The sequence below is a fragment of the Vicia villosa genome, linkage group LG5 (genome assembly GCF_029867415.1).
Source record: "Vicia villosa cultivar HV-30 ecotype Madison, WI linkage group LG5, Vvil1.0, whole genome shotgun sequence".
NCBI classification, from domain to species: Eukaryota; Viridiplantae; Streptophyta; class Magnoliopsida; order Fabales; family Fabaceae; genus Vicia; species Vicia villosa.
This window is the reverse complement of record NC_081184.1, coordinates 138,527,498-138,544,148: the sequence shown is the minus strand read 5'-3', so window position 1 is coordinate 138,544,148 and position 16,651 is coordinate 138,527,498. Positions and strand designations below refer to the sequence as shown.

At 31.8% G+C, this 16,651-nt stretch overlaps 2 protein-coding genes and 1 long non-coding RNA gene across 4 annotated transcripts; all 3 read right to left on the bottom strand.

The window, feature by feature from the left end:
• Positions 1-1,123: 1,123 nt before the first annotated feature.
• LOC131607509 (uncharacterized) lies at positions 1,124-5,142 on the bottom strand. Its single transcript, XM_058879510.1, has 13 exons — positions 4,793-5,142; positions 4,651-4,697; positions 4,482-4,562; positions 4,301-4,374; positions 3,916-3,998; positions 3,372-3,481; positions 3,121-3,263; positions 2,992-3,039; positions 2,736-2,788; positions 2,189-2,273; positions 2,010-2,076; positions 1,588-1,710; positions 1,124-1,363 (listed from the first exon to the last, which is right to left on the bottom strand). Exons 1-13 carry the CDS (start codon positions 5,023-5,025, stop codon positions 1,254-1,256), a joined length of 1,257 nt encoding a protein of 418 aa, XP_058735493.1. The 5' UTR covers positions 5,026-5,142; the 3' UTR covers positions 1,124-1,253.
• Positions 5,143-6,809: 1,667 nt separating this feature from the next.
• Positions 6,810-11,907, bottom strand: LOC131602735 (bifunctional riboflavin kinase/FMN phosphatase). The gene is made up of 10 exons (XM_058874909.1): positions 11,752-11,907; positions 11,386-11,668; positions 11,051-11,181; positions 10,877-10,946; positions 10,700-10,765; positions 8,489-8,643; positions 8,298-8,393; positions 7,582-7,733; positions 7,422-7,505; positions 6,810-7,329 (listed from the first exon to the last, which is right to left on the bottom strand). The coding sequence occupies exons 2-10, from the start codon at positions 11,646-11,648 to the stop codon at positions 7,204-7,206; spliced, it is 1,143 nt and encodes a 380-aa protein (XP_058730892.1). The 5' UTR covers positions 11,649-11,668; positions 11,752-11,907; the 3' UTR covers positions 6,810-7,203.
• A 3,219-nt stretch (positions 11,908-15,126) lies between these two features.
• Positions 15,127-15,912, bottom strand: LOC131607508 (uncharacterized). 2 transcript variants are annotated; one of them, XR_009285323.1, is made up of 3 exons: positions 15,610-15,912; positions 15,386-15,527; positions 15,127-15,292 (listed from the first exon to the last, which is right to left on the bottom strand). It is a non-coding gene; the product is annotated as an uncharacterized LOC131607508 (long non-coding RNA). The 2 variants fall into 2 exon arrangements; XR_009285324.1 differs by having other exon boundaries at positions 15,681-15,912.
• Positions 15,913-16,651: the final 739 nt, after the last annotated feature.

Sequence of the window (16,651 nt, the reverse complement as noted above, 5' to 3'; positions counted from 1 at the left end):
ATATTCGGGTCGGGTCAAGATGCCCGTATTTAGTTAAAACTAAAGCTTTATCCGTGCTATAATACTATAAAATTTTTATCAATAATTATTTGTTTTAATAAAAACTTTGATTAATATTTACATTTCGTTAAATATTTATTAAAATTTTTTTTTAAAAAATTTTGACTTATAAATATCAACAACTTATTTGAATTATTATATATATAAACATAAATAAATAAATAAATAGATGATGCGATTAATATCAAGTTCTAAATCATAAGCTTAAACTTATTTAATGATTAATATTATTCTAAATCAACCGCTTAAACTTATTTAAATCAATCAAAACATATCGAATTATGCCGTCCACCCATTATTTAAATTTTATGAGTTTGATCTAATGATAAAAATGAAAATTGAACCTTTAAGTTTTAGACTTCTAATATTTATTTTCTATATAGTTATTAACTAATGTAAATTATATTTGTGTTTGTTTTAAATAAAAATATTATACTTTAATTTATAAAATATATTACTTAATTATTTTTAAAAATAAATGCAAAATTTTAAAATTATAAAATATTTACTGAACTTAAAAAGTATTGGAGAAAAAAGTATTAAATGAATATTTAACGCTAATATTACATACATAAATTTTAACATTTCAAGATCCAAAAAAAAAAAATTATAGAGATAAAACAAATTTCACCTATATTACATAATGTATCGTATAATTAATCTTAATAAATAACTATTTAATAATATTTTATTATTATTTTTAAGATGATCTAGATGATTCAGAAAATTTATATCATTTTAACTTATGAAAAATATAATAATCAAATTTTATTAGTATTTAAATTAGTATGTTGTTAATAGATAATATAGATGGATAGTAAAAGTTTTAAAAATATATATACTAGTATTTGATTAAAATAAAAGAAGTTATCGAAAGCGTTAAGTTCTAAAATATAGGACTTGAAAGTGTGCTAAAATATATATGTTTGTCAAATTTTCAAAGCATTAAGTTTTAAAATGCTCTGCCATGTTTATTTCCCCTATAGGTATGTGTCCATTGGTGCTCTTTGTTGTACACTACCACCTTGTAATGGAGTTAAGAACCATAAGAAAAACACACAAGAAAATTAAGTATATTCCATTATATATGCAAAACTTAGATCAGCCTATTTTCAAACAATGAACAATTAGACAATGACACATTGTTTTGCTCCACACTCGTACAAGTCGACCACAAAAAGCTTAAAAGAATTTTAGTCCAAGGATCCACTTCCAGACTGATTATTGAAACTGTCGTCGTCCTTGAAGTCCTCCATCTTTGAATCATAACATAAACTCCAGACTGAGACACAATTTTCACGACCTACATTAAACACAACCTATATTATCAATAAATTCCAGTAAAACAAATATCACAATATATATGTTTCTCAGAACTTCCTGTAATCTATTTAACAGAATATGAAATAAGATTATGGCTGTTAAACTCGTGTATTATCATGTCAATATTGAGTCTAAAGAAAGATGAAATAAAACTGCAGAAAACACCCCAAAAATGAAATATATATGATTCAAGATCAAAGTTACCACTCAAACACAAATCTCCATCGGCATCGCCATCACCATCATCTGGCATTACAAATCTCCGATGGCCTGAGGATGACACAGCATGGGGAAGAAATGGATGGAAAGAGAAGCCATTCACAGTGTCTGCACAACAAACAAAATAAAAGAAAGCTATTTTATTTACGAAAAATGGAAAATATCTACACAAAATCAACTGCCAACTAGCTGGTCAGTGGTCACTAACTCGATATAACATATTGCAAATGTTATTCATAATGAAAGGGTCTCACCCTGCCCTCTTTTGATGTCAGCTGAATATGTAACAGAATACTTTTAAGACTAATAGATCAGATAAGGGTGACAAATTCAAAATATTTCATATTAAAACCAAGACTGAGATTAAATAGAACCACCAGCACTTTCAGAGTATAGGACTTCAGTACCTAATGCGGCCTCAAAACTTGACACCCACTGCCCAGTTTGAAGATCGTAAATATGCACTAAACCATCCTGAAATCGAAATTGCAAACATAACTGTTTAGAAACATAAAATGGATATTGATTGAGCATCAACAGCATTGCTAGACAAAAAACAAAAACAACAAGAAAAGAAAAGAGATACCTGGCCCCCTGTACCAAGATGCTGTCCTGAAGGCTCGATATCAAACAGTATTCGCTGATTGGTGTTTTCCGCTGATCGGTATAACCTAATAACAAGGAACACAAATGCAATCATCTCAGCTATCACCATGTTTACTTATGGAATAAAGAGCATATGCCTTACAGAAGTATATAACTCAAGTGGAACAGAGCAGTTGAAGCCAGTGGAGTCAAGGTTTCACAACGAAGTACAAAACTATATAATAGCAAATATCAACTTAGCCGTGCAAAGACACGTGACTTTCGAATGACTTTGACACACATCAGCAGTTAGTAATTAATATGAGAATTTAGCTTTAAATCCACATGCTCTACTAAATAGCAGCTATCATAGGGAATCCAATCCATTATTTTCAGGGCATTATGGTAGAGTATGTTGTACTTTTGTCATTCTTTTGAAATATAACTGAGTCAGTTTTGTATATTAGAGAAGTAAGAATTCATACTTTCCTTCGATTAAAAAAAATACAGACAAAAAACCAGAGTCAAATGAGGCAAGAGAACAGTACTTGTAGACACAATCGACAGTATTGCGCACATCCCAGCAGAGTATATAAGGGTCCTTCATGAAATTTGAATGTCAGGGATTAGTTAAAATCTTATATGATGCAAAACTGTGATAAGATACAACCACGAAAATTAGAAGGGGTGACCCTACATCAGAGAAATTAACATTATGGTTGAATTTGAAGCAACAACAATAATAGGGTGATATATAGAGCTGCCTATAATCTATATCAAGAAAAGGAAATTTGCAAATTTTACCTTCCGACCTCCGGTATATAAATAATTACCATCTCTGGAAAACTGGACCTGAAGGAGGTTAAATTTTAGTCTGTGCTAGGTTTTATAATGAGAATCAATCATGTAGAAATTACAAGCAACCTAACTTACATGTGTAACTCCTCCTTCTTGACCGTGCAAAACATACAAAAGCTCCATGTTATCTTCCGTATAAATAGCAGTAGTTTGGCTATAAGAACCCAAAGCCAGCATCCCATTATGAGATGGAGAAAAAGCCAATGCAGATATAATACCTGCATTAATATAGACTAAATTATATGAGTCTGTTTGCATCACAGAATTTTGTGCACATTTTTTATAGCTATCAAAATAGCAATTTAGTGGCCCTATCAGAAAATTACCTGTTTGGCCTTCTTTTTTATCTTTTTTTACTGTTGAATGCAATGTAAAATCTCTACCAGGGCGATGTAAATCAAAAATCCTAATACATTTGTTGTATCCGGCAAATATCCTGCGAGAAAATGTAAGATCTTAAGGTTCTTCATCGCCTGTTACTAACTATCCCAATTTAAGTTGATACGGACATCAATCCAATCAAAGTAAACCAAAAATAATACAACATTTTGAAAAACAAGAACCAGATGTAAACTCAGACACTCATAGACAGGAACCTCAAGGTTGTTCCTTGACATATCTTACAAAATCTCAACAATGTCAGCTAACTAAAGAATGTTTATTTACTTGCCAATATCAACTTGAACACCACAACACAAGGGGTGGTAGTATCTTTAACTATTTAAGTATCCATAAAAAAGTTTATGAATGCTCGTAGGAGGAAAAGCTGGGGATTTATGAGCATGAATGTTATCAAATAAATATTGCACTGTGTAAATAGAAAATAGAAAGTGCCAACTTCTGGTCCATGAAAAGAAACAAATTTCTTACTTAGTTCCTGCAGGATTAAAAGCGACAGAAAAAGCAGCAGTAATTTCATCCATAGCATCATATGCCCGATATGTGCAGCGTAACTGCAAGTTTCATTGCAAAAACCGGTCAGAAAATATAATAGCAATTCGGAAACCGCAACGCGTTTACAAAACTGCCAATAAAAATATCAGTGCTCAAACCCAAGAACAGACACTTTAAAGAGCAAAACTAAATCCCTGACCAACCTATATTAAAACTGCCACCATCCAAATCTAACACCTCAAAATGCTACTCCTACTTTCCATTTTGGAATAAAGAATATTGAATTTCAAACTTAACCATGCAAGACTGACGTCAATTACTTCAATTTTTAAGCTATCTATGCGTCAAATAAGTTAAGTACCTGGGCTGATGTAGCATCCCATAGATGTATGGGATGATCACGAGTAGTAGTCGCAAAAACATTGGTCACCGGATCTGAAACATTCATTAACAATCATCAAATAATACAATAAAATGATACATTAAGCATATCTCCATCCAGCAAAGAAATCGATACAAATGTTACTAGATAAAAGAAAGACCTGCGGCAGACATGTAAGGATACCAACAAAAATCATGTATAGACTCCCCTTCATTCATGACTAAACTCGCGGCATAGGAATCTACAAAACCAATAAACAACAACAATAATAATAAAAACAGGAAACAATAATTCGAATGCAAATATCGATTCGCGGCGAACTAGCTTGCCTTCATCGTCGGAAGTATTTATCGGAATCTCACAATCAGAGCCTGGTCTGAGAATCAAAGAGAAGTAAATGAATTGCATGTTACATACAATGGAATGATTAAAAGTAAAATAGATTGTAAAATTTGTAATGAAGAAGGTTACAGCGCGAAGAGGCGGAGAGCGTTGTCGTCGGAGGAGGTGAGAAAAGAGGAGCCATCCGGTGACCATTTAACGGCTTTGAGGAAATTGTTAGGGTTAGTGGGAGTGATGAACTGGCGGTGGAAATGGTAGGTTCTATGAGGAGAGACATCGAAGCGAAGGACGGGCCAGGAGTACTCTTGGACTTCATCATTGGGTTCTAATTGAACTATCTCCTCTTCTTCTTCTTCTCCCATTGTTATTACTGCTACTCCAACCACGCTGTAGCTGGAAACTGGACTTCAACTGTAAGCGCCAAAACTCCCTCTTTTCTTCCTTTTCTTCTTCTAAGCGGCGATTTTGTTTTAACTAAATCACAGTCTTTTATTTACAAACATAAAGTTTTTTTTGATAGCAACATAAAGATGCTTTTAATTCTTCTTATTTTATAAATTTTGATATATTGGCAGTATAAGTTAGCATTTCCCAATCAAATTTTATACTTAATAATTTATGTAAAATGAAATATACTTTGTAATTAAAATTTAATAACTATATACAAATAATTTATGCTGATATTAAATTATATTTCTTTGTTTTAATATAAATTAATAAAAAATCAATTATGTAATTAAAAAAATATTAATATTATACTAATTGTTTGGTTAGGAACTAGAAATAAGAGATGAGGAGGTTAAGTTGTTTTTTTATGGGGGAGCTTTACTTTTGATGCGAGAGAGGGGTGCGTGCACATGCATAGTTAAATCATAATGCATAATGCATAATGCATAATGCTAAAGTTAGTGTGAAAAATCAGAAGTAATATGCGAGTGTGAAAGAATTTGAATATTCGACGCGTTTTACTCTTATATATTGAAAGCAGTTGAAATTGTTCAAGTGTGATGCGATGTGCCATGTGATCAACCGTATGATTTGAATTAGACGGTGATTGATGCATTAAATGACGAAATTGTCTGTTTCTGCTTAAGCAAAGGTCTATATGTTATGTGCGCAATTTAACTTAATGCTAAAGGTCTATCTCCATCTACCTCTAACTATTTGTCTCCTCTCATTCTGATCTACTCTCTTTACCACAGTATTTACATGTCTTCTTTATACATGCTCAAACCACAAATCTATTCTCTACCATTTTTTTTATTATAGGTGTTATCCAAACATTCTCTCTAATATTATTGTTTCTAATCTTATCATGTCTAGTCTTACCACGCATCCAACGCAACATCATCACCTTTGTTACATTTATTTTATTCGCGTGTTGATTCTTAGGCGCCCAAAATTACATCTCATATAAACAATCATCAATGATGGCAATAGGAAGTTTCTCCATGCAGATGAAGTGCTAAGTCGATAAGATACCCCTAATCAAAGACCACGGGAAAGCTTGAAACAGTTTATTTTCATTTCAAGAATAGATAAAAATAAGGTGATAAAGTGCATAGTTAGCTAAATAGTGTGCCGAGGAAATCCAAAGTCCAACAAGCAAGTTGCGAAGAACTCACAATTAACTTTATCAAAAACCCTTTTCTAATACATGAAAATAATAAAGTACATGTTTTATTCTCTAGTGATAAAAATTGAATTTAAATAAATTTATTTTATAAAATTTATTTTTAAAAATGAAATGAAAATAAAATAATTTATATTTGCATTCAATTGCATTAAATCCTAATAATCCTATTAAAACTCAAAAACTTGAAATTCTAATTTCAATTTAAAATTAATTCTTTCCTTAAAAAATTAGAAAGTCTAAAGCCTAATCAATATTATATTAAAGCAATCAAACATATCAAAACCAATTTTTTTTTAATGTATGTCAAATGTAGAACCAAATATAATCATCATGAAAATCACTTCGATGGGATATTGAAGGATTTGGATTATGTAGCATGAAATTACAGTTTTAAGATAGAAAGGATAATAATACAGCTAGTTCATTCGGAGGAACATGAATATATTTCATATTAGGGAACAAGAAATAGCTAAGGGTTCAATTAAGGATATTGTGGAAATAAAATAAGAGTGATAGAAACTCTTCTTTTGATTAATAATTATCAATACAGAGAGTTTATACATAGTTACAAATGCATACTCTACTTATTGTACACTTTAACATAGCATAACATTGCTTGTAAACTAAGTAACAAACTAATATCTAACAATTAACTAACTATTAGTCTTCAATAGATCTTGTTTCAATCTCTCTGCTGCATTGATGTAATAGATCTAATTACCCAATAGGGACGACAAATATTGCAAGCGAAATAGTGGTTTTTCATGATAATTTATGTATGTTACAAATCAATTTGTGTTATGGTGAGTGGTGATTGAGAATCACAAGAAATAATACAACCAAACTGTTTTTGGCACTAGTACAAATGCAGAGGTTTCTTCCTAAGAAGCTAATAAAATAAGTACTATGAGCTTCTCAAATATGAATCATTCTTATGACTTGAATACATGGGAAGATCAAGAGCTCTCTCAGCAACTCTGCGATCTTCATGAATCTTGGCAATCAAGCTTTCAAGAGATGGAAAATTTTCCTGCAATGCACAGTGCCCAATTTTAGAGAAATTCAAAAGATGAAGAGCAAGACAAGACAAGCATGACGCAGAAATGTTGTAGGCAGCTATACCTCAGGACGTATGTAACCAACTATAACCAGCCGCAGCTCTTCCCCATAGAAATCCTCGGTGAATTCATGAAGCAACCATGGTTCCTAAAGGAAAAAACATATAGCATGTGAAAATTCTGAGGTAAATAGTTATAGCGGAGGTTTAAAATAAACAACTTACTATAGTCTTTTCTTTGTTGCTGAAATATGGATTCCAACCAATGCTCATCACCATTTTAAAAATACCTCTTGCTGATAATCCAGCCCAACCAAAATAAACTCCAGCAGGATGCTCTGAAAGGAGATCTGAATAGTCCTTTGTTGACAAATTAGCTGAAAAAATAGTACACCGATACTCTTAGACTATATTTGAGAGTATGGAGGGAAGGGGGAAGAGTTGAGAAAAAATAGATAAATCTTATAACTATTTTGAAATAATGTTTTGTATATAATGATAAATGAATGCATGTGATTAATATATATAGAGAATTATAACAAGATAGATTGAATTATGATAATTTATCAAAGCCCTCCTATACAATTTTTGAATTCCCAATATTAGAAAGAAAAATAAACTCCATAAAGTCCTCTCCTCCCAAAACCTTCAATTTTTTCCACTTTGTCCTTCATTTTTCTCAAATCCCTCCCTTCCCTTCCTAAACTCCCAAACAAAGTCTTATTATGCAAATAGGCTTAAAATTGTTTAAGATGGCATAATCCTCACAGTCAGGTGGAAATTTCAAAATCAGAATCTCAAGCTTCTAATAAAACAAGCAATCACTAAATATAATTGCGATAAACCTCATTGCATCATTTTGAATTACCCATCTTTTGGCTCCTCTATGTTTCAGCTTCATGCCATATAGCACAAGAAAACGGTGAAAATTGAAAACGAACCTGTAGGAATCCCGAGTACTTTCGACCCACGGCCAAATCCCTTGATGACAGGACCACCAATATACCAAGGATCTACAGGCAAAGTTCCCTCTACCCCTGCAATAAATTTATAATACTAGTTCAAATGAAAATGTCATGCCAATAAAGGAAATGCACAAACACAACATTATCTTAAGGTATTCAGGATTTACAATCGGTAAATGGTGGTAGACCCCACTTTTCAAGTTGCAAATCAAGTAGGGAATTTATCACCTCATCTGCTGCAGTAAAGAGATGAGACTGTTTCGGGAGTGATGGTACAGCAACCACCTCCATTTCAGCAGTCTTACCGGCAGTAACACCAGGTCTGAAGTAGCCAAGTAGATAATTTTTAGAAAAAAATATATGGGGCAACTATGATAAAGGGAAAAATCAACAATTTTAAAGAAGTTTATTTTTTGAAGTGTAATGAATGATAGGATAAAACTTTCAACAGAAGGTTTAAGTTTTAAGTTAAATGGGCATATTGTTCCAATTGATATTGCTATGCTGACTATACTAATATGACTTCTTAGGTAGAACACATGATTGATGACCGGTTACTACAAATTGTCAATGTTGACATCAACGAAGTTAAGGTATACTTTTAGGTTCTTTTTCATATTTATACCTGGCTGTGTTTGTTCTTATACATTAAGCCTGTGGAATGTTTAAGTGTCATACTTTATAGTATGGCCTAGCTCCAGGTGATTTTCTAGTGGATCTATTTACGTAATGATAAAGAAGTATGACGCTGCCCTTCCTCTCTCGAGTTGTTATTGTACAACTCTAGGTATTGGACAAGTTTTTTCAACTGTATTTAACATAATGTGGTATCTTACATAAAACGAAATTACCATATTCAGTTCTCCTACAATGGAATAGATAACTAATTTGTGCAGCAAGAAACTCCTAAATAATCAATCAATCAATCAATCCAGGAGCATATAAGCATATGGAAAAGAGTAAACAAAATAGTTTAACTCATTCTTTTTTAAGATAGATCAATTTATGAAGTAATATAGATCAATCTAGTGAGCGTGATATGAGCAAGCCCATACACACAATTTCTTACAAATTGATCAATGACATTTAAGGGCGACAATGAAAAATTATAGGCCAAACCTCTAAAATAAATACATGATAGGCAATTATGTTGTTTGGTCAGGGTTATAGTTATACTAGAGCTCAACAACCATAGAATGTTCCCAGGTACTTACAGTGCAATCCAAAATCCTTTGAATTTAAGGTAAATCCATTAATAACTCATTGATTAAGGTTTCTTATTGCCCAAATAGCTTGAGACACTTGGTTATAAGTAAAGGAACAACTAGATTAAGCACTTCCGAAATTTCATTATGATGATCTTTACCTTCCAGATACCCCAGATCTGAAATGTATTTTTGTTTCTAATTTGAATCCTAAGCACTCCTTACAATTGGATCAAGGAATAAAGTGTTGTGTATGGCTCAACAGGTACATGACATTAACATACATGACTCTTTTCCATATGTAGTAGTGCACTTATGTTATATCCGGAAATTATTTCTCTCGCAGGGATATCACCTACTAAATCAGATGGAACCTCTCATTATTGAGGTTTTGCTCTCAGCTCTATTTTTCTTGATAGTACACATTTCTTTCCACAGAAAGTTATATTTTCTAAAATTATAAACCAAGGGGGATCAAGCAGTTGAAACATTGTTAATTTATCTACCATCTGACTATTGAGTTAGTAACTTAGTTATAACATGTTTAAAATTACTAGTGTAGCCTAGTTCAAAACACAAAACCTTGAACCATTGGTAAGGTCATCCAGATGTGAAACCGCCAGTTATCCTCAGTGACATGTTTGCTTCCAAGCACATATTAAAAACTTTGGCTTGAAATTCTGATTGGTGTTTTCAAACGTTGACTTAATGGAATATTTTCTTTCCTGTCTACAAGGCACCATTATTTATTCTCTTAGAAATTATTTCCAGTAGTATTAATTAAAAGTTTATGATCAATTTAGTGGCTAGAATGAGAAACTATAAGGCCTGAAACTGATAGTATTTCATGTGAACCACAATACTGGTCTAAGCGTGGGCATTACCAACTGTGAAATTTGTGAACCATTTTTTTTTCCCAACTTGGTGTTTAAGAACTTCGAAGTAACAGGTAGAATGCCTAAATATCTGACTAATAAAGCTATTTTGCAGGTTTTGGATTATGTACAACAGTCAAAAGAAAGTTTCGACAAGAACCAGGTTTTACTTTTTAAAAGAATGCAAGAATACAACAAACATGTTTATCTGTCCTTGAATGGTCCTTACTTTTAACCATCAAAGAAGGCTTGAATCTGGTACATAAATCAAACAAAGTTAGAAGAGAAGGACACTCACAAAGAGTCTTCAATCACAAGACAGCTGGAAGGCTCTATGTGTAACCTCCTAGCAGCTTCAAAGAATCTGATGCAATAAATCACAATTTGAAGTTTTCATAAGAAAATTATCTTACTAGTATAGTAGACAAGTAACCCTCGGTAATCAAGGATAAACAAAACATTTTTTGCATCTCACATGTCAGGGGAAGGTTTCCCTGCTCGAACTTCGTCTCCCCCAATTATGACAGAGAAAGAATCTTTCCATCCTGCATGGAAAGAATATAACCTAAGAAACTAGCTCATACTTTGAATATCACAAGAATGACAAATGGAATGCAAAAAGACTAAGGTTTCTGAAATAAATCCATACCGTCGTGAAAGGATATTTTGGCATCAATGCTTTCCCTTGGAGAGTTTGATGCTAAGACCATTGGAACTCCATTGCTTTTCAAATGTTTAATCAACCGATTGGCACCAGCAAGTGCTTTAATATTACACCACCTAACATGAGAATCAAGCAAAATTCCCTCATTACTTTGAAATGCAACAAGTTCAATCCAAGTTTCTGTGTGTGAAGGAACATTAACATACCAATATGAAACATAACACACAATGGAAGAGTCTATAATCCCCTTAAAAATTAGAAAACAATGTAACAGAATAACATCCAACAAAAAAGATAAAGACAAAATGGAGAGTTATTACTGATCAGAGAATAGCGGCGAAATCTCGGAAATAAATTGAATTGGCGAGCAAGGAAGTCCATAATCCTCAACAACAGCAGAAGCAGCTTCAAAAGGCGTCTTCCCCACAATTTTAAGGGTTTCTCTTCCATCCCACTCTTTACCATATTTTCCTAACGAAACCTTCAAAACGTTGCAAACTATGCCATCTGTGTTGAGCAAGGTGCCATCCAAATCAATAATAACGCATTTAATCAACTTTCTTATAGGATTTGCAACAGACATTTTTGAACTGGAATTGATATCTGGAACAAAAAGAAAATGGAAAATTTAAGATAATTGTTGGTAGAATTGAAGTAAGGGGGAAGCACCGGGCAGAGTGTTCAACCTGTGATGACAGAAAGCAGTGTTTTGAGTTTCGGAGGAGATAGCAGCGTTTTGCCGAATGATGAATTGGAGTAGTTGGACCGTCGTGGTAGTGTACTAGTGTGTTTGGGTACGTAATTTTAAAGGATTTGTTTATTTGATAAGACATAGTAATAAAAGATTTGTTTGTTAGATCCCATCGATATTCAGCTGTTCAGATCAGATACTGAATTTTACCTTTTTTTTTTCTTTTCATTTTTTACTTTTAGATTATGTATGAATTGATTGGTATTAGGGATGTCAACTTGCCTCCGTTAGCGGGGATCCCCATGGGGATTCCCCGTTTGGGGCTCCAAAGACGGGGAAATTTTCTCCCACGGGGACGGGGTTGGGGAACAAAGTCTCCCCGAAGGCACTTCGGGGATGGGGGTGGCGTAAATATCCTCCGCCCCGTGGAGTCCCCGCCCCGCCTAAAATAGCACAATGTCCTTGATTAATATATAATTTTAAATTATTATGTAAGTTTATTTGTCATTTCATATAATTAATTTTATACACAAATTTAAAATATATATGTATTGTTAGTAAAAGAGTGAGATCTAAATGATTATTTCAATTTTTTTAGTTTGAAATTTTGGTGGTAATGACATTCAATATTATAGATTAAATATTGTTAAAACAATATATTTATCATAAAGGAATAATTTTTAAATTTCTTGTGGTTAGTTTTTGAAGCTTTTTACTATTAATTTGGTTTAAAATAAAAAATAAAAAATCATGTTTATAAACCTTGGGGATCCGTGGGGACCCGTGGGGACCCGCGGGGATCCGTGGGGATGGGGACGGGGGACAAAATCTCCCCGTAGCGGGGATCCGAAGCGGGGATGGGGAATAGATTCGAGGGCGGGGATTGTGATGGGAATGTATCCCCCGTCCCCGCCCCGCCCCATTGACATCCCTAATTGGTATCAAATCAAACCTCTATTATCTAGTATTAATTCCGATCCATTATCAATTATCAACTGGTAACAAACCCGTGCGTCCGCACGGGTTCTGGTATGAGACGCGCATTTGTTTTAGATGTATATTTTTTAATAGAAAAATGTCTGGTACCCGTTAAAAAATAATAATTGAATGTATGGAAATATGTCTGGTACCCGTGAAAAAATAATAATTAAATGTATAGAAAAGTGTCAGGTACCCGTGAAAAAATAATAATTGAATGTATAGAAAAATGTTGGGTACCCGTAAAAAAAATTAATTAAATATATAGAAAAATGTCTGGTACCCGTAAAAACATTTAGATCAATAAAAAATTTTAATATAAATTATGTGAATAATAAAAGATAAAAAATATAATAAAAAATAAAAGCTAAAAAAATTACGATGGAATGTCATGACATCAACTCATGACATCGCGCCTGCAGAACTGGAAGAAAGATTCAGTTTGTACTTAACAGATACAGAATATTCTATGTGAATATTATGTAATCCTATGTGGCGCATATTATGTAATCCTATACGTTCGCACGGGTTCTGGTGTGGGTTGGACCGAGTTTATCAAATACATATAGTATTAAGTAAAAAATCGAAGAAAAAAATTTATATAAAATTAAAATATAAAAGTTATATTGTTTAGACAAAACTATTAAATTGATAAAAAAAAAAAAGTTTAATAGAGTTGTAATAATAGAATGGTTTATAAAGTTTAATAAATTAGAGAAGTGAATATCTAAAATCAGAATTAGTTGAAACATATATATATATATATATATATATATATATATATATATATATATATATATATATATATATATATTATATTGAAAAAATGTTAATATAAATTAGAGTAATGAATATCTAAAATCAGAATTAGTTGAAAAAATGTTAAATATATGGTAATATATATAATTTGGACTATATTTTTAGAGAAAAAGGGATATGCACTGACAGTGTAAAATATTTTTACACTGTCAATCAATCACAACCATGCATCCAATTAAAACATAATTTTAATTTAAAAAAATTAATATGACATGGCAAATGTAAGGATTTTGATTGGATGTATGTGTAAAGTTTGTTTACACTGTCAGTGCACTACCTTTAAACTCATATTTTTAATCCAATGGTAATATATATATATATATATATATATATATATATATATATATATATATATATATATATATATATATATATATATATATATATATATATATATATATATATATATATATATATATATATATATATATATACATATACATATATATATATATACATATATATATATATATACATATATATATACATATATACATATATATATATATATATATATATATATATATATATATATATATATATATATATATTATATTGAAATATGAGAAAGACATATTTAAATTAAATATTTAAATTAAATATATGTCTTTCTATTAAATATAAAGAAAGGACATATTTTGACATTATTAATAAATTTGTTTTTACTAAAACTGTTTTACATCAATAATATATATTTTAACTTTTCATATATTAAATTCGTGTGTTTGAGTGAACTTTGTCATGGTTACCCGTGCGTTCGTACGATACTGGTGTGTTACCCGTACGTTCGCACGACACTGATGTGTTACCCGTGCGTTCGCACAGGTACTGGTGTGTTACACCGATTGATACGAGAAATATTTAATATTAATAAAATTTTAATAAAAGATTCTAAGAGAAATGAAAGACAAAATATAAGAGAAAATTAAAAAATCAAAAGTAAATTATTTAATTATATAGAAATTTAAGAAAATGATCGATGTTTTTTTATTTTTTCGATTTCGTTTCAATAATTTGTCTTGCTTATAAAATAAGTTTATGATTTAAAAGAAAAAAATAGGAAAATCATGAATAATAATATAACTATTTTAAATTAACAGTATTCTCAATTCTCAATCCACATAGCTTCATGGGTTTGCCACATTAAACCACCACTTTCTTGGAATATAAAAATCCCTTTAATTAAGTACATTGTCTTCCATGGTATCCTCTGAGCTCTCATTATTATTCTAAATGGTTCTTAAGTTTTTAACTAATTAATCATCCATGTTTAACTAATTATATAGTAAGGAATTATCTGATATCATGTCATGACATACCAAGCATCTCATATGTGTTTTCTCTAGGAGACGTAGGTGTGAAGCCAAGGTTTTCTTTTTTAGTTTCCACCACTTTAATTGATTCAGATGAATATTAATTAGATTAATCACCTAATCAGATGCAACAAAACCTTGAAAACCACCGAGTTATTTGACATAACTGTTTTTCTAATTTCCATAAAACAATAATTGAGATTTTCTGCTTACAAAAAATGTAAGCCATTAAACCTCTCGACAATGGGATTTCCATCAGGTTCAATTAGATCACATGCACTCCAAGAATTCCAGCGGGCCAAATTGGAATCACTTGGATCAAAGTTTTCAATTCCTCCATCTGTCTCCATGAAAATCATTTGATCTCACTTTTTGTAACCTGAACTTCAAGTACCTCATGGAAATTCATCAACATAATCATAGTGCCTGAAGGTCAAAAGTCATATACAATATGTCATCAGAAAAATATAAAGCACTTAATTGTGTACGCTCGATGGATGCAAAATCTGAAAAACTCACCTTATCAGGACTGTAGTAGCCACCTTAGCAGAAGGAAGCACAATCTGTTGGCCTGGAACACAAAGATTGTGATTTGTAAGACAATCAATGTGTCGACTTGTTTACATGACGGTAGTGTTGAAAACCCTTGTAGTCTTGTTTCCTGAATTGCAATGGAAGATAGTATAGGAGTAACTTTCAAGTGAAACTAAAAATGTAAAACAATTTCAGTAATCTTGTATCACCTCACAAGTGTGTTTGATAGGCATGAGCTAGGCCCTTAAAACCAAATTCTAAGACATGGATGTAATGTTACCTCCAACTCTTAGAAGGCCATGAAGATGGCAGTTGGTTATCCTCCACAGTGGCAGGCGACTCAACTGGTATGTGAATGAATTGCTTGATTCTTTAAGTACATATAAACCCTTTCAAATTTAATTTCCCTTCATTGCAGATTATGGTTAGTGAATTCATATACACGCGTTAACCGAAGAGTTGGAATTTCATAGTCTGTCAAACTTCTAAACTTCTATTTACAGACACTTCATTTTAGGGGTGATGTTCAATCTGCAAGCAAGATAACCAAATAGTATCAGTACGTGTTTGGCCAAAATAATTTCATGTTTTGTATCAATACAATGGGAAAATAATAGAGGTTTCAAGAGATTTTTTGGCCTTAAAGCAAACTGTGCCTTATTATTTATGTTGTTTTCAATAGTTGCAATCTACTCATCATTAAACACACTCGTTCATGAAAGGAGAAAAGTATGCAATCAAACTGAAACAGATGCAGCAATGACTCTTTACGAATTGGAAAGAAAACATACCAGAACTCTGAAGAAGATCAGCAGTCAGATCTAGAACACTGAAGTTTCTAGAAATATGCCCCAAAAATCAAATTGATTAAATATCTGAGTCAATAGGAATCTGCCCCAAAAATCCAAATGATGAAACATTTGAGTCCATGAGTGCTCCATTCATAAAATGGGAGTTTGTGTCAACACTATTAAATGATTTAACCGCTGCATCACCAATAGTTGGGCATAACCGACTACTGATAAAGAAAAGGACTGAAAATACATTTCTAATATGATAAGCCAAGTCTAAATATATTAGATATTCATATGATGGTAATAAATGGGAACATACAGAGGAATCAAATTCCGTATACGAAACATAAGAGGATTGAAACGATTACCATAATTCAAATAATCAATGCCCTGTGATCAAACAAAATAAGCATAAAAAAATTAGTAAACTGCAGTTTATATGTACAGATCAGTAGAA

Bases quoted from the DNA above. Each gene is read 5' to 3' on its own strand.
- LOC131607509 (XM_058879510.1), bottom strand. From the start codon at position 5,025: ATGGGAGAAGAAGAAGAAGAGGAGATAGTTCAATTAGAACCCAATGAT. The intron at 4,698-4,792 runs GTAACCTTCTTC...TTTGATTCTCAG, and splicing joins GCTCTCCGCCTCTTCGCGCT to ACCAGGCTCTGATTGTGAGA. The intron at 2,077-2,188 runs GTATCTCTTTTC...TTTCGATTTCAG, and splicing joins ATCTTGGTACAGGGGGCCAG to GATGGTTTAGTGCATATTTA.
- LOC131602735 (XM_058874909.1), bottom strand. From the start codon at position 11,648: ATGTCTGTTGCAAATCCTATAAGAAAGTTGATTAAATGCGTTATTATT. The intron at 10,766-10,876 runs GTGAGATGCAAA...TTATTGCATCAG, and splicing joins GGGAAACCTTCCCCTGACAT to ATTCTTTGAAGCTGCTAGGA. The intron at 7,734-8,297 runs GTTCGTTTTCAA...CTATTTTTTCAG, and splicing joins AGTACTCGGGATTCCTACAG to CTAATTTGTCAACAAAGGAC.